The sequence below is a fragment of the Myzus persicae genome, unplaced genomic scaffold, assembly GCF_001856785.1.
Source record: "Myzus persicae strain clone G006 unplaced genomic scaffold, MPER_G0061.0, whole genome shotgun sequence".
NCBI lineage: Eukaryota > Metazoa > Arthropoda > Insecta > Hemiptera > Aphididae > Myzus > Myzus persicae.
In genome coordinates, this window is record NW_019100691.1 from 1 (window position 1) to 20,259 (window position 20,259).

The 20,259-nt window shown below is 29.1% G+C and overlaps 4 protein-coding genes across 4 annotated transcripts; 3 read left to right on the forward strand and 1 right to left on the reverse strand.

Moving 5' to 3' along the window:
• The first annotated feature begins 6 nt into the window (after positions 1-6).
• LOC111041238 (acetyl-CoA acetyltransferase, mitochondrial-like) lies at positions 7-6,391 on the forward strand. Its single transcript, XM_022325461.1, has 6 exons — positions 7-26; positions 94-139; positions 243-395; positions 538-652; positions 719-969; positions 6,263-6,391. The coding sequence occupies exons 2-6, from the start codon at positions 116-118 to the stop codon at positions 6,278-6,280; spliced, it is 561 nt and encodes a 186-aa protein (XP_022181153.1). The 5' UTR covers positions 7-26; positions 94-115; the 3' UTR covers positions 6,281-6,391.
• On the forward strand, positions 1,504-5,219 carry LOC111041219 (acetyl-CoA acetyltransferase, mitochondrial-like). The gene is made up of 10 exons (XM_022325439.1): positions 1,504-1,742; positions 1,810-1,855; positions 1,959-2,111; positions 2,254-2,368; positions 2,435-2,628; positions 2,713-2,917; positions 2,977-3,062; positions 3,128-3,316; positions 4,732-4,889; positions 4,950-5,219. Exons 2-10 carry the CDS (start codon positions 1,832-1,834, stop codon positions 5,068-5,070), a joined length of 1,245 nt encoding a protein of 414 aa, XP_022181131.1. The 5' UTR covers positions 1,504-1,742; positions 1,810-1,831; the 3' UTR covers positions 5,071-5,219.
• On the forward strand, positions 6,308-8,883 carry LOC111041230 (acetyl-CoA acetyltransferase, mitochondrial-like). Its single transcript, XM_022325449.1, has 5 exons — positions 6,308-6,494; positions 6,554-6,639; positions 6,705-6,893; positions 8,309-8,466; positions 8,527-8,883. The coding sequence occupies exons 1-5, from the start codon at positions 6,338-6,340 to the stop codon at positions 8,645-8,647; spliced, it is 711 nt and encodes a 236-aa protein (XP_022181141.1). The 5' UTR covers positions 6,308-6,337; the 3' UTR covers positions 8,648-8,883.
• LOC111041213 (alanine--tRNA ligase, mitochondrial-like) lies at positions 8,711-13,650 on the reverse strand. Its single transcript, XM_022325427.1, has 15 exons — positions 13,555-13,650; positions 13,256-13,463; positions 13,029-13,202; positions 12,826-12,974; positions 12,585-12,749; positions 12,376-12,517; positions 12,180-12,307; positions 11,965-12,118; positions 11,194-11,446; positions 10,693-11,128; positions 10,440-10,630; positions 9,748-10,148; positions 9,411-9,562; positions 9,163-9,355; positions 8,711-9,103 (listed from the first exon to the last, which is right to left on the reverse strand). The coding sequence occupies exons 1-15, from the start codon at positions 13,569-13,571 to the stop codon at positions 8,912-8,914; spliced, it is 2,955 nt and encodes a 984-aa protein (XP_022181119.1). The 5' UTR covers positions 13,572-13,650; the 3' UTR covers positions 8,711-8,911.
• Between the last annotated feature and the right edge of the window lie 6,609 nt (positions 13,651-20,259).

Sequence of the window (20,259 nt, forward strand, 5' to 3'; positions counted from 1 at the left end):
GAGTATTCACTATTCAAAGTTAAGTTGTAAGTAAAAATACATTTTTCTCTATTTAAAATTAAGAACCATAACTAATTTATTTATTTTGCACAGTGTTCACAATAAAACCGTTATCATGATGAGATTTAAAACAGGAAAGGTATGCTAAAGCTAATCTTTTCAAATATTTAATTACAGACTCAATGTTTAAGATATACATAATATTTACTTTTATGTGTTTTAATAAAATATTCTTTCAATAGTGCTTAATAAAAACTTTTATCCGGCGATCTATATCAACAACCTCGACTATGAGAGATGTTTTCATTGTCAGTGCTACTAGAACTCCAATTGGATCTTTTGGTGGATCATTGAAGAGTCTTTCTGCTACTAAACTGGGTGCTATAGCTATACAAGCGAGTACTCATTATTCATATTTATATTTTTAGTAAAATTAGTAATTACTGACTAATTTTCATAGTCGTACATTCATTTATTTTTTATTGGGATTATTAAAACTATTAAGTCAATTAAATATTAACCTTATTTTTGTAACAGGCTGCTGTTGAACGATCTGGAATTTCAAAAGATGAAATTCAGGAAGTTTTTATGGGAAATGTATGTCAAGGTGGTGTTGGACAAGCGCCAGCAAGGCAAGCGACAATATTTGCTGGTGAATTAGTGAACTATTATAATAATTATGCTAAAACATTTTAAAATAACTATTATTAATTTATAGGATTACCTAAATCAACTATATGTACAACAATAAATAAAGTCTGTGCTTCCGGTATGAAGTCTGTCATGTTGGCTTCTCAGAGTCTTATATGTGGCCATCAACAAATAGTAGTTGCTGGTGGGATGGAATCTATGTCTAATGTACCATTTTATTTAGCTAGAGGAGATACAAAATATGGTGGTGTGAATTTATCTGTCCGTTTATTATTTACATGCGTTAAATATTCATACAAATATAATATTTTTTTAAATAATGTACTAAGTCACAAAGATGATATATTAAACACTAGGTAGTGGATACTACAGCAATATATTTCTTCGAGAATTCTATGTGTAATAAGCTAATAAATAAAGAAATTGAACAGCGGCAATACGGTTTCCCTGCAACGTCTGGACGCAGCGTCAAGCGTCACTACCGGTCTGGACGTAGGTCGCGTCTAGACGCCGCGTCCGACGCAACCATGCTGTTCTCGCGTCTGACGTTGCAGGGAAACCGTACCTTTACAGTCAAATAAGTACTAAATGTATGAAGTATGAATCTCTAATACCTATAATATATAGCAATATATTGTATTTGGTAATCGGATAGGCAATAAACACACAATTGAACGTTAGCAATAGATTTTCAGGATTAAGGTAGGCAACTTTGTATAATATATAAACCATAATAATATAATGCATCATAATATATTATCTATGGACCTAGAATGATTTTATCTATAGCAGTAAGTTATGCAATTAGTATTTATAATCAATGATAATACCAACTGTTGATACGAAAAAATAACTTGATAAAATTATATACATTTTTTCTAAGTTGCACTTTTGATCTTTACACTTTGAAATGTCCTATCAAGAAATAATCATTATTTGTTGTTAAAGTTACAGCTATTAATTAACTAGTTATGGTCAGGTAGTGTAATAGCCATCGGTAGAAACGTATCTTTAGAAATATATTATTGAAATCTGATATTTTGAAGTTTGATATTAAAACAACTTGAGTATTCACTATTCAAAGTTAAGTTGTAAGTAAAAATACATTTTTCTCTATTTAAAATTAAGAACCATAACTAATTTATTTATTTTGCACAGTGTTCACAATAAAACCGTTATCATGATGAGATTTAAAACAGGAAAGGTATGCTAAAGCTAATCTTTTCAAATATTTAATTACAGACTCAATGTTTAAGATATACATAATATTTACTTTTATGTGTTTTAATAAAATATTCTTTCAATAGTGCTTAATAAAAACTTTTATCCGGCGATCTATATCAACAACCTCGACTATGAGAGATGTTTTCATTGTCAGTGCTACTAGAACTCCAATTGGATCTTTTGGTGGATCATTGAAGAGTCTTTCTGCTACTAAACTGGGTGCTATAGCTATACAAGCGAGTACTCATTATTCATATTTATATTTTTAGTAAAATTAGTAATTACTGACTAATTTTCATAGTCGTACATTCATTTATTTTTTATTGGGATTATTAAAACTATTAAGTCAATTAAATATTAACCTTATTTTTGTAACAGGCTGCTGTTGAACGATCTGGAATTTCAAAAGATGAAATTCAGGAAGTTTTTATGGGAAATGTATGTCAAGGTGGTGTTGGACAAGCGCCAGCAAGGCAAGCGACAATATTTGCTGGTGAATTAGTGAACTATTATAATAATTATGCTAAAACATTTTAAAATAACTATTATTAATTTATAGGATTACCTAAATCAACTATATGTACAACAATAAATAAAGTCTGTGCTTCCGGTATGAAGTCTGTCATGTTGGCTTCTCAGAGTCTTATATGTGGCCATCAACAAATAGTAGTTGCTGGTGGGATGGAATCTATGTCTAATGTACCATTTTATTTAGCTAGAGGAGATACAAAATATGGTGGTGTGAATTTATCTGTCCGTTTATTATTTACATGCGTTAAATATTCATACAAATATAATATTTTTTTAAATTTTTTTTTTTTTTCATAATACTGTTAGGATGGAATCGTGTTTGACGGCTTAACTGATGTATACAATAAAGTTCACATGGGCAGTTGTGCTGAAAATACAGCTAAACAATGTGGCATAAGTAGAATACAGCAAGATGATTTTGCTTTAAGTAGTTACAAAAAAAGTGCTGATGCGTGGAAACAAGGGCACTTTGCTCAAGAGATCGTTCCAGTCAACATTCCTCAAAAAAAAGGTATGAAATTTGTTTTTTTTTCTAAGCTAATGACTTAAAAATAATTAAAATATTTAAAGGTAAACCTGATATTGTTGTATCTGAAGATGAAGAATTTAAAAGAATAAATGTTGAAAAGTTTAAAAAATTGAATACAGTTTTTCAAGTAAATATTATTTTGATTTTTCTTTTGATTTCTTTTTTTTGATTTTTTTTTTTTTTCTATTTTAGAAAGAAAATGGAACAGTAACTGCTGGGAATGCATCAACGATTAATGATGGAGCTGCAGCTTTAGTTTTGACAAATGAAAATGTTGTAAAAGAATTAAATTTAAAACCTCTAGCTAGAGTAGTTGCATTTCAAGATGGTGCTACCGATCCTATTGATTTTCCGATTGCCCCAGCATTTGCTATACCCAAAGTATGTATGATAATTTTTTTATAACATACTTTGATTATGATTATGGGGGACAAACTGGCTTAGTGGACTAATGCTCAACAGTCACTTTCGGCGTCTCTCCCTGGGTAAACAATTGTCTGGACCAGCTTTTCTTGAACTGTGGGCCGCGAATTATTGTTAAGGTTATTTTTATTACTGGGCCTGTAATCCTTTTTACAATGCTCAAAAGGGTCCGACAGAAGAAAAGTTTGGAAAACGCTTGTCTAGAGTCTAGACCACTGACCAGCGGTTCCCAATTTTTTTTCCAACTCTTGGCTCTCTTTTTTAAATAAGTTTTTTTGGGATGCCGTTCCCTAAGTCATAGAAAGACTAATCACAAGACATAGACAACAATAATAAATACGAGAAAAAATTATATTATATCCTTTAAATTTGTTTGCATACTTTAAGTTAATGGGATGGATGAGCTTGCATATCATGCACATTTTTCTAAATCTCTAAATTCTGAGCGTACAGACTATTGATCCATGACACTCACGTTTCTCTTTCTACAATCGATTTTCGTTCAATACTAGCTTCACAAGTCAAAGACAAAATTAAAATATGTTGGGTGTTATTACTTAGAAGAGGATATTCATCTATTATTGAGATCAATAATTTGGTCAATTACTGATTTCAAACTATTGTGGCACGCAATAGTATATTTAATCTATGGTATAATATCTGCATATAATTGCATATTTAGCCCCTTTAGAATTATATTATTCTTAATAAAATATGTTAAAAAAATTAAACACCACTTTTACATGAAGAATTGTAATAGTATTTAATTAAAATAATTAAAATTGTAACAAACATTTAATAGATTAAAACAACATAAAGAACTCAATAAACCTAACAATAAGCTCTCAAACTAATAGAACTAAAATCACTTGCCATTGAAAAATATTTTGAACATAAACAATCTTAATGTCCTTATAATATTTAAAAATAAAATAGAAATCAATATTAAATTTAATAAAATATGAAAATGTAATATTTTTATAAATTACAAAATTACAAAAAAAATAAAATCTACTGTTTTTGTTGTATATTAATATATTATTTTAAATAACATGTCTTGAAGTCTCAGGAAACATGTCTAATTGACAATCAAAAATATAAAACCCACTGTAATATATGCATTAACATTGCCTATCTATCGTGTCAAGTATAACAATATTTTAACGAAATTCTGAGAAACAATGTCAACTACTTTTTCTACAGTAAAATTGATTCATCATTAAATTCACATGTTTATATGCTTTTATTAACTAATATGCAATAATCCTCCTAATATGCAATTTGGTATTTGAATTCAGTGTAATATGAACTGTAAACATGCAAATGCATTTAATTCTGGGCTCTACTTATTATTAATTATTATTTCATTCTAGCTGTTAAGCAAAAGTGGTGTATCTAAAGATGACATAGCATTATGGGAAATAAATGAAGCTTTCAGTGTAGTTGTCTTAGCTAATATAATGAAACTAGATCTCGATCCATCTAAAATCAATGTTCATGGTGGAGCTGTTAGCTTAGGTCATCCAATTGGGTAAATATGTCACTTTATGGTGTTCTTAATTTGATGATTAAAAAAAAAATTTTTTTTTAGGATGTCTGGTGCCAGGATCATAGTTCATTTGGCTCATGCATTAAAACCAGGACAAAAAGGTGTAGCTTCCATTTGTAATGGAGGTGGTGGAGCATCATCAATTCTTATTGAACGTTTATAATTCTTTATATTATTTATAAGAAGTATTTTTACTTCACAAATCTTATTATTTAATATTTAATTATTGCAGTGTAGTTATGAGATAAGACTGCAGTTACTTATTTTCATACATGTTAAATATATGAAATGATTATTATATTTTAAAATTTACACGGGTAAGGAAATTATTTTGAAAAATATTATTAAAACCGATATCATATTTTATTAAAATTGTTCAACTATTTATTTATTTTAATCAGTTTGGCCAGTATTTGTCTTATCTTTTTCATATATTACTAAAATAGTCGTTCTTTACATCTTGAACCACGTTATCTATAATCTTTAATGCCATATATTTATCTACTTGTTTGATTTTAAATTCAGTAGCTTTGAACTGGATTTTGTTTTTAAATTTTATTGGTTTAATATCAAATTTTTTCCAGAAATTCTTCAACCAACTTACATCCTCCGGGTGTTCCTACAAAAAAATATTATTAAAACAATCAGATCATTCTGTTCCTAAATTATGTTATGTACCTTTGGAATGCGTAAGTATACATGGATGTGCTCTTTATTATAAGCTAAAAATAAGCAAGGTATTTCACCACAAACATGTATAACATTTTCAAAATCATAACAATTGTCATCAAGGTAGGCTACATCACAGTCTACATAACCCACAGCATAGCTATCTTTACATAATATTTTTATTGCATCACCTAATATCTGCCTAAATACAATAGATTAGTAAATTTAAATATTATCATAACATTACAATTACTTACATCTTTTTTTCTTTTATTAATTTCTGAATTTTTCTTTCGGTAGCAAAGATTTTCTTATTTATTTGAATTTGAACTTTCAATGGTATATAGTTATGAGAAATATTTTTCAGTTCTGATTTTAATTGATTCTTATTATCCATCATCAAATGCACCTTTATTTTAAAATGTTTGAAAATATTGATTAAAATATGATAAACATATTCCCATATAAAGACTGGTATTAAAATAATTTATGAATTGGGTACAGTCTCTAAAATTTGTGAAGAAATGACCAACATATTTTTTAACCTATGACCTATTGCATCTCAAGGGCTTTTTACATTAATACCCGATTTACCTTTGTTGGACAAATATTATTTAAATTAGTCGAATTCACTAAATCTTCAAAAACATTTGATCTATCCAATAATTGTTGACCACAAGCTCTTNTTTTTTTTTTTTTCATAATACTGTTAGGATGGAATCGTGTTTGACGGCTTAACTGATGTATACAATAAAGTTCACATGGGCAGTTGTGCTGAAAATACAGCTAAACAATGTGGCATAAGTAGAATACAGCAAGATGATTTTGCTTTAAGTAGTTACAAAAAAAGTGCTGATGCGTGGAAACAAGGGCACTTTGCTCAAGAGATCGTTCCAGTCAACATTCCTCAAAAAAAAGGTATGAAATTTGTTTTTTTTTCTAAGCTAATGACTTAAAAATAATTAAAATATTTAAAGGTAAACCTGATATTGTTGTATCTGAAGATGAAGAATTTAAAAGAATAAATGTTGAAAAGTTTAAAAAATTGAATACAGTTTTTCAAGTAAATATTATTTTGATTTTTCTTTTGATTTCTTTTTTTTGATTTTTTTTTTTTTTCTATTTTAGAAAGAAAATGGAACAGTAACTGCTGGGAATGCATCAACGATTAATGATGGAGCTGCAGCTTTAGTTTTGACAAATGAAAATGTTGTAAAAGAATTAAATTTAAAACCTCTAGCTAGAGTAGTTGCATTTCAAGATGGTGCTACCGATCCTATTGATTTTCCGATTGCCCCAGCATTTGCTATACCCAAAGTATGTATGATAATTTTTTTATAACATACTTTGATTATGATTATGGGGGACAAACTGGCTTAGTGGACTAATGCTCAACAGTCACTTTCGGCGTCTCTCCCTGGGTAAACAATTGTCTGGACCAGCTTTTCTTGAACTGTGGGCCGCGAATTATTGTTAAGGTTATTTTTATTACTGGGCCTGTAATCCTTTTTACAATGCTCAAAAGGGTCCGACAGAAGAAAAGTTTGGAAAACGCTTGTCTAGAGTCTAGACCACTGACCAGCGGTTCCCAATTTTTTTTCCAACTCTTGGCTCTCTTTTTTAAATAAGTTTTTTTGGGATGCCGTTCCCAAAGTCATAGAAAGACTAATCACAAGACATAGACAACAATAATAAATACGAGAAAAAATTATATTATATCCTTTAAATTTGTTTGCATACTTTAAGTTAATGGGATGGATGAGCTTGCATATCATGCACATTTTTCTAAATCTCTAAATTCTGAGCGTACAGACTATTGATCCATGACACTCACGTTTCTCTTTCTACAATCGATTTTCGTTCAATACTAGCTTCACAAGTCAAAGACAAAATTAAAATATGTTGGGTGTTATTACTTAGAAGAGGATATTCATCTATTATTGAGATCAATAATTTGGTCAATTACTGATTTCAAACTATTGTGGCACGCAATAGTATATTTAATCTATGGTATAATATCTGCATATAATTGCATATTTAGCCCCTTTAGAATTATATTATTCTTAATAAAATATGTTAAAAAAATTAAACACCACTTTTACATGAAGAATTGTAATAGTATTTAATTAAAATAATTAAAATTGTAACAAACATTTAATAGATTAAAACAACATAAAGAACTCAATAAACCTAACAATAAGCTCTCAAACTAATAGAACTAAAATCACTTGCCATTGAAAAATATTTTGAACATAAACAATCTTAATGTCCTTATAATATTTAAAAATAAAATAGAAATCAATATTAAATTTAATAAAATATGAAAATGTAATATTTTTATAAATTACAAAATTACAAAAAAAATAAAATCTACTGTTTTTGTTGTATATTAATATATTATTTTAAATAACATGTCTTGAAGTCTCAGGAAACATGTCTAATTGACAATCAAAAATATAAAACCCACTGTAATATATGCATTAACATTGCCTATCTATCGTGTCAAGTATAACAATATTTTAACGAAATTCTGAGAAACAATGTCAACTACTTTTTCTACAGTAAAATTGATTCATCATTAAATTCACATGTTTATATGCTTTTATTAACTAATATGCAATAATCCTCCTAATATGCAATTTGGTATTTGAATTCAGTGTAATATGAACTGTAAACATGCAAATGCATTTAATTCTGGGCTCTACTTATTATTAATTATTATTTCATTCTAGCTGTTAAGCAAAAGTGGTGTATCTAAAGATGACATAGCATTATGGGAAATAAATGAAGCTTTCAGTGTAGTTGTCTTAGCTAATATAATGAAACTAGATCTCGATCCATCTAAAATCAATGTTCATGGTGGAGCTGTTAGCTTAGGTCATCCAATTGGGTAAATATGTCACTTTATGGTGTTCTTAATTTGATGATTAAAAAAAAAATTTTTTTTTAGGATGTCTGGTGCCAGGATCATAGTTCATTTGGCTCATGCATTAAAACCAGGACAAAAAGGTGTAGCTTCCATTTGTAATGGAGGTGGTGGAGCATCATCAATTCTTATTGAACGTTTATAATTCTTTATATAATTTATAAGAAGTATTTTTACTTCACAAATCTTATTATTTAATATTTAATTATTGCAGTGTAGTTATGAGATAAGACTGCAGTTACTTATTTTCATACATGTTAAATATATGAAATGATTATTATATTTTAAAATTTACACGGGTAAGGAAATTATTTTGAAAAATATTATTAAAACCGATATCATATTTTATTAAAATTGTTCAACTATTTATTTATTTTAATCAGTTTGGCCAGTATTTGTCTTATCTTTTTCATATATTACTAAAATAGTCGTTCTTTACATCTTGAACCACGTTATCTATAATCTTTAATGCCATATATTTATCTACTTGTTTGATTTTAAATTCAGTAGCTTTGAACTGGATTTTGTTTTTAAATTTTATTGGTTTAATATCAAATTTTTTCCAGAAATTCTTCAACCAACTTACATCCTCCGGGTGTTCCTACAAAAAAATATTATTAAAACAATCAGATCATTCTGTTCCTAAATTATGTTATGTACCTTTGGAATGCGTAAGTATACATGGATGTGCTCTTTATTATAAGCTAAAAATAAGCAAGGTATTTCACCACAAACATGTATAACATTTTCAAAATCATAACAATTGTCATCAAGGTAGGCTACATCACAGTCTACATAACCCACAGCATAGCTATCTTTACATAATATTTTTATTGCATCACCTAATATCTGCCTAAATACAATAGATTAGTAAATTTAAATATTATCATAACATTACAATTACTTACATCTTTTTTTCTTTTATTAATTTCTGAATTTTTCTTTCGGTAGCAAAGATTTTCTTATTTATTTGAATTTGAACTTTCAATGGTATATAGTTATGAGAAATATTTTTCAGTTCTGATTTTAATTGATTCTTATTATCCATCATCAAATGCACCTTTATTTTAAAATGTTTGAAAATATTGATTAAAATATGATAAACATATTCCCATATAAAGACTGGTATTAAAATAATTTATGAATTGGGTACAGTCTCTAAAATTTGTGAAGAAATGACCAACATATTTTTTAACCTATGACCTATTGCATCTCAAGGGCTTTTTACATTAATACCCGATTTACCTTTGTTGGACAAATATTATTTAAATTAGTCGAATTCACTAAATCTTCAAAAACATTTGATCTATCCAATAATTGTTGACCACAAGCTCTTGCATCATTACATAGTGGTCCTGTTACTGCCATTATGGTACATTCATTACTGAGACATTTACATTGGACTATACAAAAATCAATCACATCCAATGTATTTTGAATGTGTGTACCACAACATGCTTCTCTTGATATATATGAATCATCAACATTGCTGTACATATCTATTAAATGTACTTCATCTGGATACACTTCTCCAGGAAGTAAAGTGACATTAATTTGGTTTAAATCATTAGATGTCACTGTTGTTCTTTTAACAGATACTGCAGATTGTATTATATTATTGACTTTTTCTTCTATCTCTAAGGCATCTGCACAATTAACAAAATATATATAATGATTAATGACCCAAAACTGTAAAATCAATTATCTTGTTAGAGAGAGAAAACATTTTTATTTAAAGTGAACTGTCCGACAGTCAGGTTGCCTACATGACACAATGTAAACATCCAGACAAAATGTTACGAAATTCAAAATACGGATAGCATATTCATATACAATATAAACAATATAAGTAAACCGTAGAATGTATAATATAAATTTATCTTATAACACAATGAAAAATGAATACCATATTTGGAATATGACTGTCCAATAGTTACCTTTTGGTGTAAACTTTTGACCAAAGAGTGCAAATGTGAATGAAATAAAATCTTTTTTAACACAACTTGACAATTGAGTAGTAACAACCAGATATGAGTTTAAAATAGAATTTAATATATGAACTGATGAGTGAGCCCGCATTAGACCAAGCCTATAATTAGAATCAACTTGAACATGCAATTCCTTTTCACTGAAAATGTATTCGCAAACATAATTATAAATTTTAGAAAATGTAATGTTAAAAAAAAGTACCTTAATAATATGGGCCAATCTCTTGATTTAATATGATGCAACACAACACCATTTTCATCAATTTTGTGCACATCAATAACATCAAATACTATTCCATTGTTAGTCTTGACTATACCAATATCATTTTGTTGTCCACCAGCTTTACAATAGAAGGAAGTTTTATCTAACACTAATGAAACCATATCTCCTTGCTGTTTAATATTAGGCTCAGTCACAATGTTTCCATTAATATCAACAATCGCAAGAAGCTTAGCAGTAAGTACTGGTGATAAATATGATTCGTTACTATTGCGAATAACTTCATACTTGAAACTGTCATCAGTTTTAGCTATATTTCCTGTCATGTAATTATTTAATTTTCTTTTTGTATGTTTAATGGTTTTTGTTTGCAAATTTTTTAATTTTTCATCAAGTTCATCCCAATTCACTGGTTTTCCTAAAAAAAAAAAAATGTATAAGAAAAATGTTAAATCAATAATAACAAGAACAATAATGATGTACCCATAACTTTCGCTAGCATTCCAATTGTTTTTTTTTCAAGACCAAAAGCATCATACAATGTAAAGGCTGGTATATTGCTCAAATTTTTATGTTTAATTAAGTAATTGCAAGCTGGTACAAATCCTGTACATTCTTCATATGGATTAAAACTATTTAACATTGGGCATTCTTCAACCACCATTTTCCAATCTTTGAAAACAGATGTTCTTAGTTTATTAAATATAGTGTACTCGTGTTCTATTAAATGTTTAACCTAAAAGTGAAAACAGATATTTAATAACTTAAGTTTATACAGAAAGTTTAAATTTAAAAGGATGTTACCAATGGATTGTTTGATGTCTCCATCTTGCACGACGTACACATTTTTTGTTCACCAGTTTCAATAGTGTGCTGTTAGTTTTAATATTAGAGTGAACTGATTTATAATCAAAATTTTAGGTAAGAAAACATTATCTGTTCCAAAATATCGCCAATATTTTGATATTTTCATCTTCAAGCAAAGAATGTATGGGTATGTAAAATATCAAAATTTCAAAATGCTCACAACTCGGTTGAAAATTAAAATATTGAATAAAAGCCAATGTTTCAGTACAGATTATGTCCCTACCGAAAAGTTTGATAATAGGTCAATTCACTCTAATATCGAAACTCACAGCACAATTGAACAAAAAATTTGTTATGTTGTATAAGCGTAAGACGGAGACAACAAATGCATGTGTAGCGTCCTCTTAACTTAATGTAGATTAAGCATTATGATAACTGTTGTATAACCTTTTCATTATTCTTAATCAACTCTGGATACACATTACCAAGACTATTTGAAACTTCATTAGCTATATCACACATCAAAGTATACCCTGATTGAATTTTGAAATTTGTTTCAGCCAATATAAATGATTTTCGTATCAATCTTCTCAATTTATGACTGAAATAGTAACAACCACTTTAATTAACAGTTCAAAAGTTAAAACTTTTATAGAAACAACTTTTGACTGGGTATCATATTATCTGAGAGTGCAACCGTAATCATTCGACTGTGGTCAGCTAATAAACGATAATAAGTATCCAAACTCGTGCTGTCATATGATCCTGTGTACTTTGATATTCTGCATGCCTAGTAGTAATAAAATGATACTTCAAAATGAAAAAAATTTGTTTATGTTAGATCTATTAATTTCTTACATTAAATATAATGTTGAATATAGAAGAAAATAAATCTGTATCGTAAGTAGATGTTTTATCTTGCAGCACCATTGTCAAGCGTTCCAATCCCATTCCAGTATCTATGAAACAATTTGGTAACTTGCGCATAGTATTGCTTTCTCTAGATAAAATCTAATTCATTAACGGTTAACTTAAAATCAATTTTAATAATAAAGGAAAAAAATTACCGAGAATATTGTATGAAAACAATGTTCCAAAGTTCAATAAGATTTTGCCCACCAGACGGAGGATAATCAATGTGTATTTCTGTACAAGGCCCACAAGGTCCTGTTTCTCCCATTTCCCAAAAATTATCATTTGCTCCATTCATAACAATATGATCATCCTTTACACTATAATAATACATAAATATTAAATAAAGATGTCAAGTTTTTGAGTTGCAGTTAAATATAAATAAACAATATTAACCCAATATGTTTCCATATTTGAAGAGTTTCATTATCTGCTTCTACATCAAGTGTTTTATCGCCATTAAATACAGTACAATATAATTGCTCAGGGGATATGTTATAGGGTGGCGATGTCAATAAATTCCAAGCCAGACGACATGCTTCAGCCTATAAAAATTAAATTTTACAGATTTGCCAAATATAATTTAAATTAGTTATAACCTTGCCATAATGTCCAAAAGACCAGTTTCCAAGCATTTCAAAGAACGTATGATGGTAACCATCAGAACCAACAATATCCAAATCATTGTGTTTACCGCCAACTCTTATACACTTTTGGCTATTGACAACACGATTGGCTGCTAAAGTTCTCTGACCAAGTAACACACTCTTAAACTAATAAAAAAAAATTATCAATACATTTCTCTGTAGAATTGTAATATGCTTACCTGACACATGCCAGCATTTACAAAGGCTATCGTAGGATCATTGTATGGTACTACTGGACTAGATTTAATGAAAGTGTGATCATTTTCTTTCACAAAATAATCAATGAATCGTTTGCGTATTACATTTGAAGACAAAAATGACTTATAACGTTTCCTGTTATCAATATTTAATGGTTTCAACTTAAACTTAATCATTGTTTCATTTCTTCTAAATATCCGTAAGAAAAACAAAATATAGTATAGTAATTATGCACTTTTATATACCTAATAATATGTGGTATAATTATTTAAATAAGTACATTTTTACACTTCTCATCTTATTTAATACAACGGTCCAGGGACAGGTACAGATTTCCCGATTTTGATAACAACTGTTAACAGCGAACCTGATAAGAAAAAAAATAAAAAGCACAAGCCAACCTACACAAGTTAGAAATAATCCCAATTCCCGCGTCGCTCATCAGCGATTAAATAAAAAAAAAATATATTTTTAATAATAATAATATTCCAATTACATGTATATGTATATAAAGGCATGTAAGCTGAATAGGTCAGTCAATGTGGTTAATCATATCCCCAACAAAAACATAACAGTGAAAAAAGGCCAAGTTCCAAACTAAATTATCCAAACTATTCCAAATAAACTAGACTTGGCCGCAATGTAGATACCACTACTTACTATGATTCGCTGTCTTTTTTGAGAAAAAATCTAAACCTTTTACTTTTTTCTGAATCTTCTTCTCCCCATCACCCTCGTAAGTCGTAAGTCATAAGTGAGCACATTCGATAATGATGTTTTATTCCTCATTCAGAAACTAACCAAGTGTTAAACAATACAAATAAAAGAGAAGTGTTGCTCTTTAATGTAGGAGTGCATTGAGGTTATCAATTAAAAAATAGCAGACTTGGCCACAATGTAGATTTCACTACTTTGATAGACCGACTTTTTTGGGAGGGAGTTTGGAACTTGGCCTTTTTTCACTGTCATGTTTTTGTTGGGGATATCATTTATTTTTGCGGGCTTCAGCGTCGTGGACGACGTGTTGTTATTATTTGTTTTTTATTTTTTATTTATTTTTTATTTTTTTTAAATTAATTTTTTTATACGTCTTAGATTTTCTCTTGTAAGACCCTTTATTGGGTTTCTGTTGAACTGAGAAATTGGACTCTTGAGCGTTGTCAATACCAGGCAAAGATACTCAAGTACGGTCTTTTATTTTTCGTCATCGAAGCTTTTTAGATGGAATGTCTGTTAAGTCTGGCCTATACAAAGTTTTTAGACAGTTATATTCAACAAAGGCACTATTCTTGGCTTTCACCTGACAGGGATCAAAATTAATTAAGTGAACTCCCTGGAGGCTCGTCATCCTGGAGAGGGCCACGTACGCTTGACCACACGAGAAAGTTGAGTTACCAACATCTAACAAAGCATTTGGTAAACTGCCCTGACTCTTATGGATGGTAATAGCATAAGCTAAACAAATTGGGAATTGATTTTGAATAAAATAAATGTACAAAAACATGATTATGTTTTATAAATATATATAATTCAACTACAAACAATTTCTTATTACCATATTGTAACGCTGTTTGAAAGTAAACGTTTATGCGTGCTAAGCGCGCCACTTCATACGTTTATAGAAATACTCACTCTGGAGAGGCATTCATTTTGAAAAAAAATCAATTTTTAAATTTTTCCCTTTAGTTACACTGTAAAATCTACCTTTGTGCCAAATTTCACGTTTTTGCCTATACGGAAAGTGTCTTATAATTTTGATGATCAGTGAGTGAGTCAGTGAGTGAGTGAGTCAGTCAGTCAGTCAGTAACAATATTGCAAATTTTGAAATCCTGCTATTTTTAAATGGCACAATATTAAGGGCTCATTTTCTTACCGCGTTCTAAGCTACTAGAGGTTAATCTGTGTTTTAAATTTCAAAAGTTTATCTTATGAAGAAACAGAGATATATGGGTTGGAAAAAAAGGGTGAATTGGTTCGTGTAAAGATACACTGGCATTGCTGTAACTTGGCCTGGCGCACTACCGTGCGCTCAGATAATATTAGTAATGTTATCCATTTTGATAAACACTATATAAATGTAATTTATAAGTCAGTTAAGCAAACAAATTGTAAATCAATAATAAATAAATACAGCATAATATTCACAGCTATTCTTTTTACATAAGCTGCATGTCTACGTTTAGTTATACTCAATGGCGGATTCAGGGGAGGGACACGTGTCCCCCCCCCCCATGTCAATTATCTAATGACGATTTAAACCATTTTGTATTATATATTTTATTTATTTAGACCTTTAAACTTCACTGGATAAATGAGTTTTCCTGGTTGTCTTATAACCAGAAACTCGGAGGAGCTTTTTGTAAAATATGCGTTTTATTTGGTAAAGATGAGGGAGGTCGAAGTCGTGTATAACTAGGAAAATTAGTTACAGTACCATTATCTCTTTACAAAAACCGAAAGAAAATTTTAAGAATTTAAAAAAATTTTATCAAAATAATGACTACCTACCATAAGAATTGTGTTTATATAAAATACACTTATTCATAAGTGTTACGAATGGAAAAATACAAAATATAGAAACTGATATGACAAGTAAAGTTGAACAAAATAGGCAAAAATTAATCCCTAATATTGAAACCATACTGTGGCCTACGAAATATATCGCTACGGTTACACGGGCCTATAAGAGATGATGGTTCTATATAGAATATATAACGGAATGTTGATGACAATATTAAAAATCAAAAAGAAAATTTTAAGGCTTTATTAGAATTTTGTATTAAGAGGACGCCATACCGACGATTTTCCGTGGTAAAAACATGGTTACGGAGACTGAGTAGAACTCCCTTAATTTGGGTTTTAGAGTGAAAACACCTATTATAAAACTGAAAGAGGACAACATTTTGAAGGGCACCACGCTGCGTTTTTTTTTTAAATATTAATAAGTTAATTTTTAGAAGAGGTATAGTTCTTTAAAAATATCATTATTTTTTAACAATGTACTAAGTGTTAAAATTGGATTAATAGAAAAATCGCAGCGTGGTGACCTCCAGAATTTTGTCTTCTTTTAGTTTTATAATAGGTGTTTTCACTCTAAAATCCAAATTAAGGGAGTTCTACTTAGACTGCGTAAGCTTGTTTGCCGTACATTTTAAATATTTCAAATTCTAAAAAATATTTCAAAACTGCAACAAAAAATACTACTTATATTAGTAAGACGATGCAAAATTATTTAATTGATTGCTGCGGAAATATTATAAGTGATAAAATAATTCAAAAAGTTTATATTTCAAAGTTTTAAAGCTTTAAGCTGATGTAAGTATTTCTGAATAATTTTCATTTTGTATTCGGTATTTTCATTCGAACACATGCTCAGTACAGGGGAATTTTCTTGGATTCACAAAGGTTAAATATGTTATATGTAACTGGTGAATATTTAGCTAACACCATTGTACAAATATTAAAAGAAAAAAATGTAGATCTTGCACTTAGTCGAGGACAAGGGATATGATGGTGCCGCGAATATGTGAGTGGTGCGTTTAAAGGAGTACAAACATTGTATACTCATTGTGCTGACCACAGATTACATTTAGTGCTCAGTAAAGCAAGTACGGTACCTTCAATTCGCAACACAGTCGGAATAATAACAAATATTTACAACTTCTTAAGAGAATCTGCTTTAAGAACTCAACTTTTGAGTGAAAAAATTACAGAACTTTTTCCACTTCAAAAATCGGTAAAAGCTAAAAAGCTGTGTGAAACACGTTGGTTCGAAAGACATGATGGGATTTTAAATTGTTTGGAAATATTACCGGCTATTATAGTTACATTAGACGAATTAAGCCTTAGCAACCATACAGGAAGCAATGCACAATCTCTATCTGCAGCTGTAAATATGAATTGTTGATTTCCTTAAGAATATTAAGGACATTTTTAGCTTACACTTCCACTTTCAATTCAGTTACATTGCGGGGGTCGCCACTCGCCACTCGCCAACAAGTCGATCTTACTAGGAATATAGCTTTATAGGTCGATCATTATAAAAATAAATCTTACCGTTATCGGTCGATTGCGTAATAAATAATCAGATAATGTGGATAATAGTATTCTGATAACTGTATTCTAGGAATTTACCTAGAATTTTTTTTCACTTTTTCTCGTGTATTATTATTATTATTATTATTATTATTATTATAATTTTATCATCATGAAGAAACAATAAATATTTATTCTATGGAGCTTAGACTTTTTTTTTGCTCATACAACAAATCTCTTCCTAAAGACCTGAATTCTCCTGGATGACGATCACCAGGGTCTTAAAATTTTAAATGTAGCTCACTTCTCTGAAAAGGTTGGCGACCCCTAAGTTACAGAGTATAAATATTGACTATTCACAATTCATAGAAATGATCAACAACAGTATGAACATACTGTAGTTATATACTGTATGTTCTCGGACCAATTCTATTAATTTGTCTTCCATTTTTAAAAAAAATTGACCACGAAGGTGAAAAAAACTGGAATTTTGAATTAAAACGTGACGGGACGTACAGCTAAAAATGCGGATGTTCAGAAAACAAAAATGTGCTTTCACGCAAAACTTTGGTGATGTTATGTAACTAACATGACGTGATAACAGTGTGGCTCTGTCACATTTGTTACTAAAAGGTTTAAACGAAGGCAATCGAATTATACTTCTTAAACAGTTTTATTAAAATTCATAAACGAACAACATACAATACACAAACAGAGCCCACAACCGGTACTCTGAGACTGGCTGTGGCCTGTGACCACGACTGGATGGTCAAGCCATAGAGTAATTACTCTATGGGTCAAGCCCTTAACAAAACAGGGTAGCCAACACATTAAAGTATATTTATAAACGATACTCGGCATATTTTTATAATTATGTGAGCTCAGGTGACAATAATGTGTTTATACCTTAAGAATTGTTCAAAGACATTTGATGTTATCATAGATGCATATTTAAAAGCTTTCATTGAATAATCAACCTTTTCTGACTTATTTTTCCAAAATTGTTTCCATAAATTAAACCCACCGCGTAGTGAGGTAAATTGCTTCATGTTTGAGTTGCGTTCAATCGTCTGAAGTTTCATAGACAAAATAATATTAATAATTAATAACTAGGTAGGTAATATATTCAATATTGTACGCTCAGCCCCAATCAACTGATTTATCTGAATTCTACCACGTTAACTATTTTCTACCTTATTTGCAGTGCCGTCTTAAATCCAAAATTTTAAGGGCCCTAAATTCACATAGATTACATTATTTATTGAAAATCATAATTTTGAATTTTTTTAAAATCAAATAGACTAGAAGAAACATTTCCAAACATAATAATATCTTTCCGAATTTCTTCTAATCGAAAAATAAACGTTAGATTTAGTTTTAAATAAGGCGTTTATAAAAAAAAAAAACAAGAAAAATGCCTTGAAAAATTTGATTCAATGCTGGTGAATATTATAGAGCTCTATAAAATGCCCGGATTAACTAAAAGCTAATTTAAATAAAAGCAAAATAAAATTTATACAGGTAGGTATATTATTTTTATTTTGTGTTTCATTATAGCACTGGCCAATGAGACGCTATTTGATATTTTCAAATAAAAATCTTCCATAGTTATTTGCAAATGTTGCCTTGTATAACTGAAATCATAAATCATAAGAGCGAAAATAATACGCAATGAAAATATAAATAGTAGTATAAGAAATTATTTTTAATTTCCTTGAAGTTTTTATGAAATTCTATTAGTTTTTATAAAATATAAATTGTAAGAATTGTTATCTATAACTAGGGTACCTACCGATTCAAATATAAATTTAATTTTTAGAAGACATTGCGGTCCTAAAAAAAAAATTGGTTACATAAATTAATGAAACGAAAAATAAAATTTTTATTTTGCATTTTTTGAAACTTTTTGGATTTTTAGAACATTTGTTGGCATTTTTGAGGGATTTTGTATGGCTTGAGTACATAATTTAACGTAATTTTTCGTACATTTTATAAGAACCAATAGAATTTCATAAAAATTTCAAGAAAATTAAAAATAATTTTTTTACTACTACTTCTACTTTCATTGCGTATTGTTACCTAATATATTGTACACAATAATAAAATATAATATACTATTTATGGGTTAATAGGATGATTAATTGATTACTATATAGCCTATAGGTATAATTTTGTTCGGTCAATATAAAGTTCTTAATTATAATCTTCAATTTTTTACTTTAGATACGCCTACCTATATTTATGTTTTTACATTTTGTGATAACGAAATGGCCAAGTTCCGGTCAAATTATAGATTTCCTGGGCCGAATAGTTGCCCCAGTCCGTCTCCGTCAAGTACGTATCTACATGTAGTAATTATACCTCAATTCAATTCTAATCCATTAAACATTATACTTCAAACTTCTATACAAATGTATGACATCATCCATAATTTATACATTGGTGTATACTTATAGATGGATAATATAATATAAATAGATTATTTCAATGAATCATTATCTACTTCAATTAATCAGCCTACCGAATCAATTTTTTTTAAGTATTCATCCTCAATTAATCGTATATTGTTTATCTTTTCAATGTTTTGATAACACTTCTCCCCCTTAAACCACTCCGAGCTCATATTGAACTGTTTAGTTAAAACCAGTAAACTTGATGGCTGATGAGTATTATAATAATATATTGAATAATAATTTTATAATTCATAAGTATCGACGTATCGGTATATATAGAATATCGATACAATATTCAAAATTAGATAAAGTATGAAATACTTTAATACTATACACACTTTAGGGTATCATTCATACCTACTTATATATTTACATGCATAACTTAAGTTTGAAAATAATAAATATATACATTATCCCACACCACTCTTCTATAAAAAAACCCTTCTCCTGAAAAAAAGCTTGAAGGTCTACATTAGGATTTGGGAATTTTAAATAT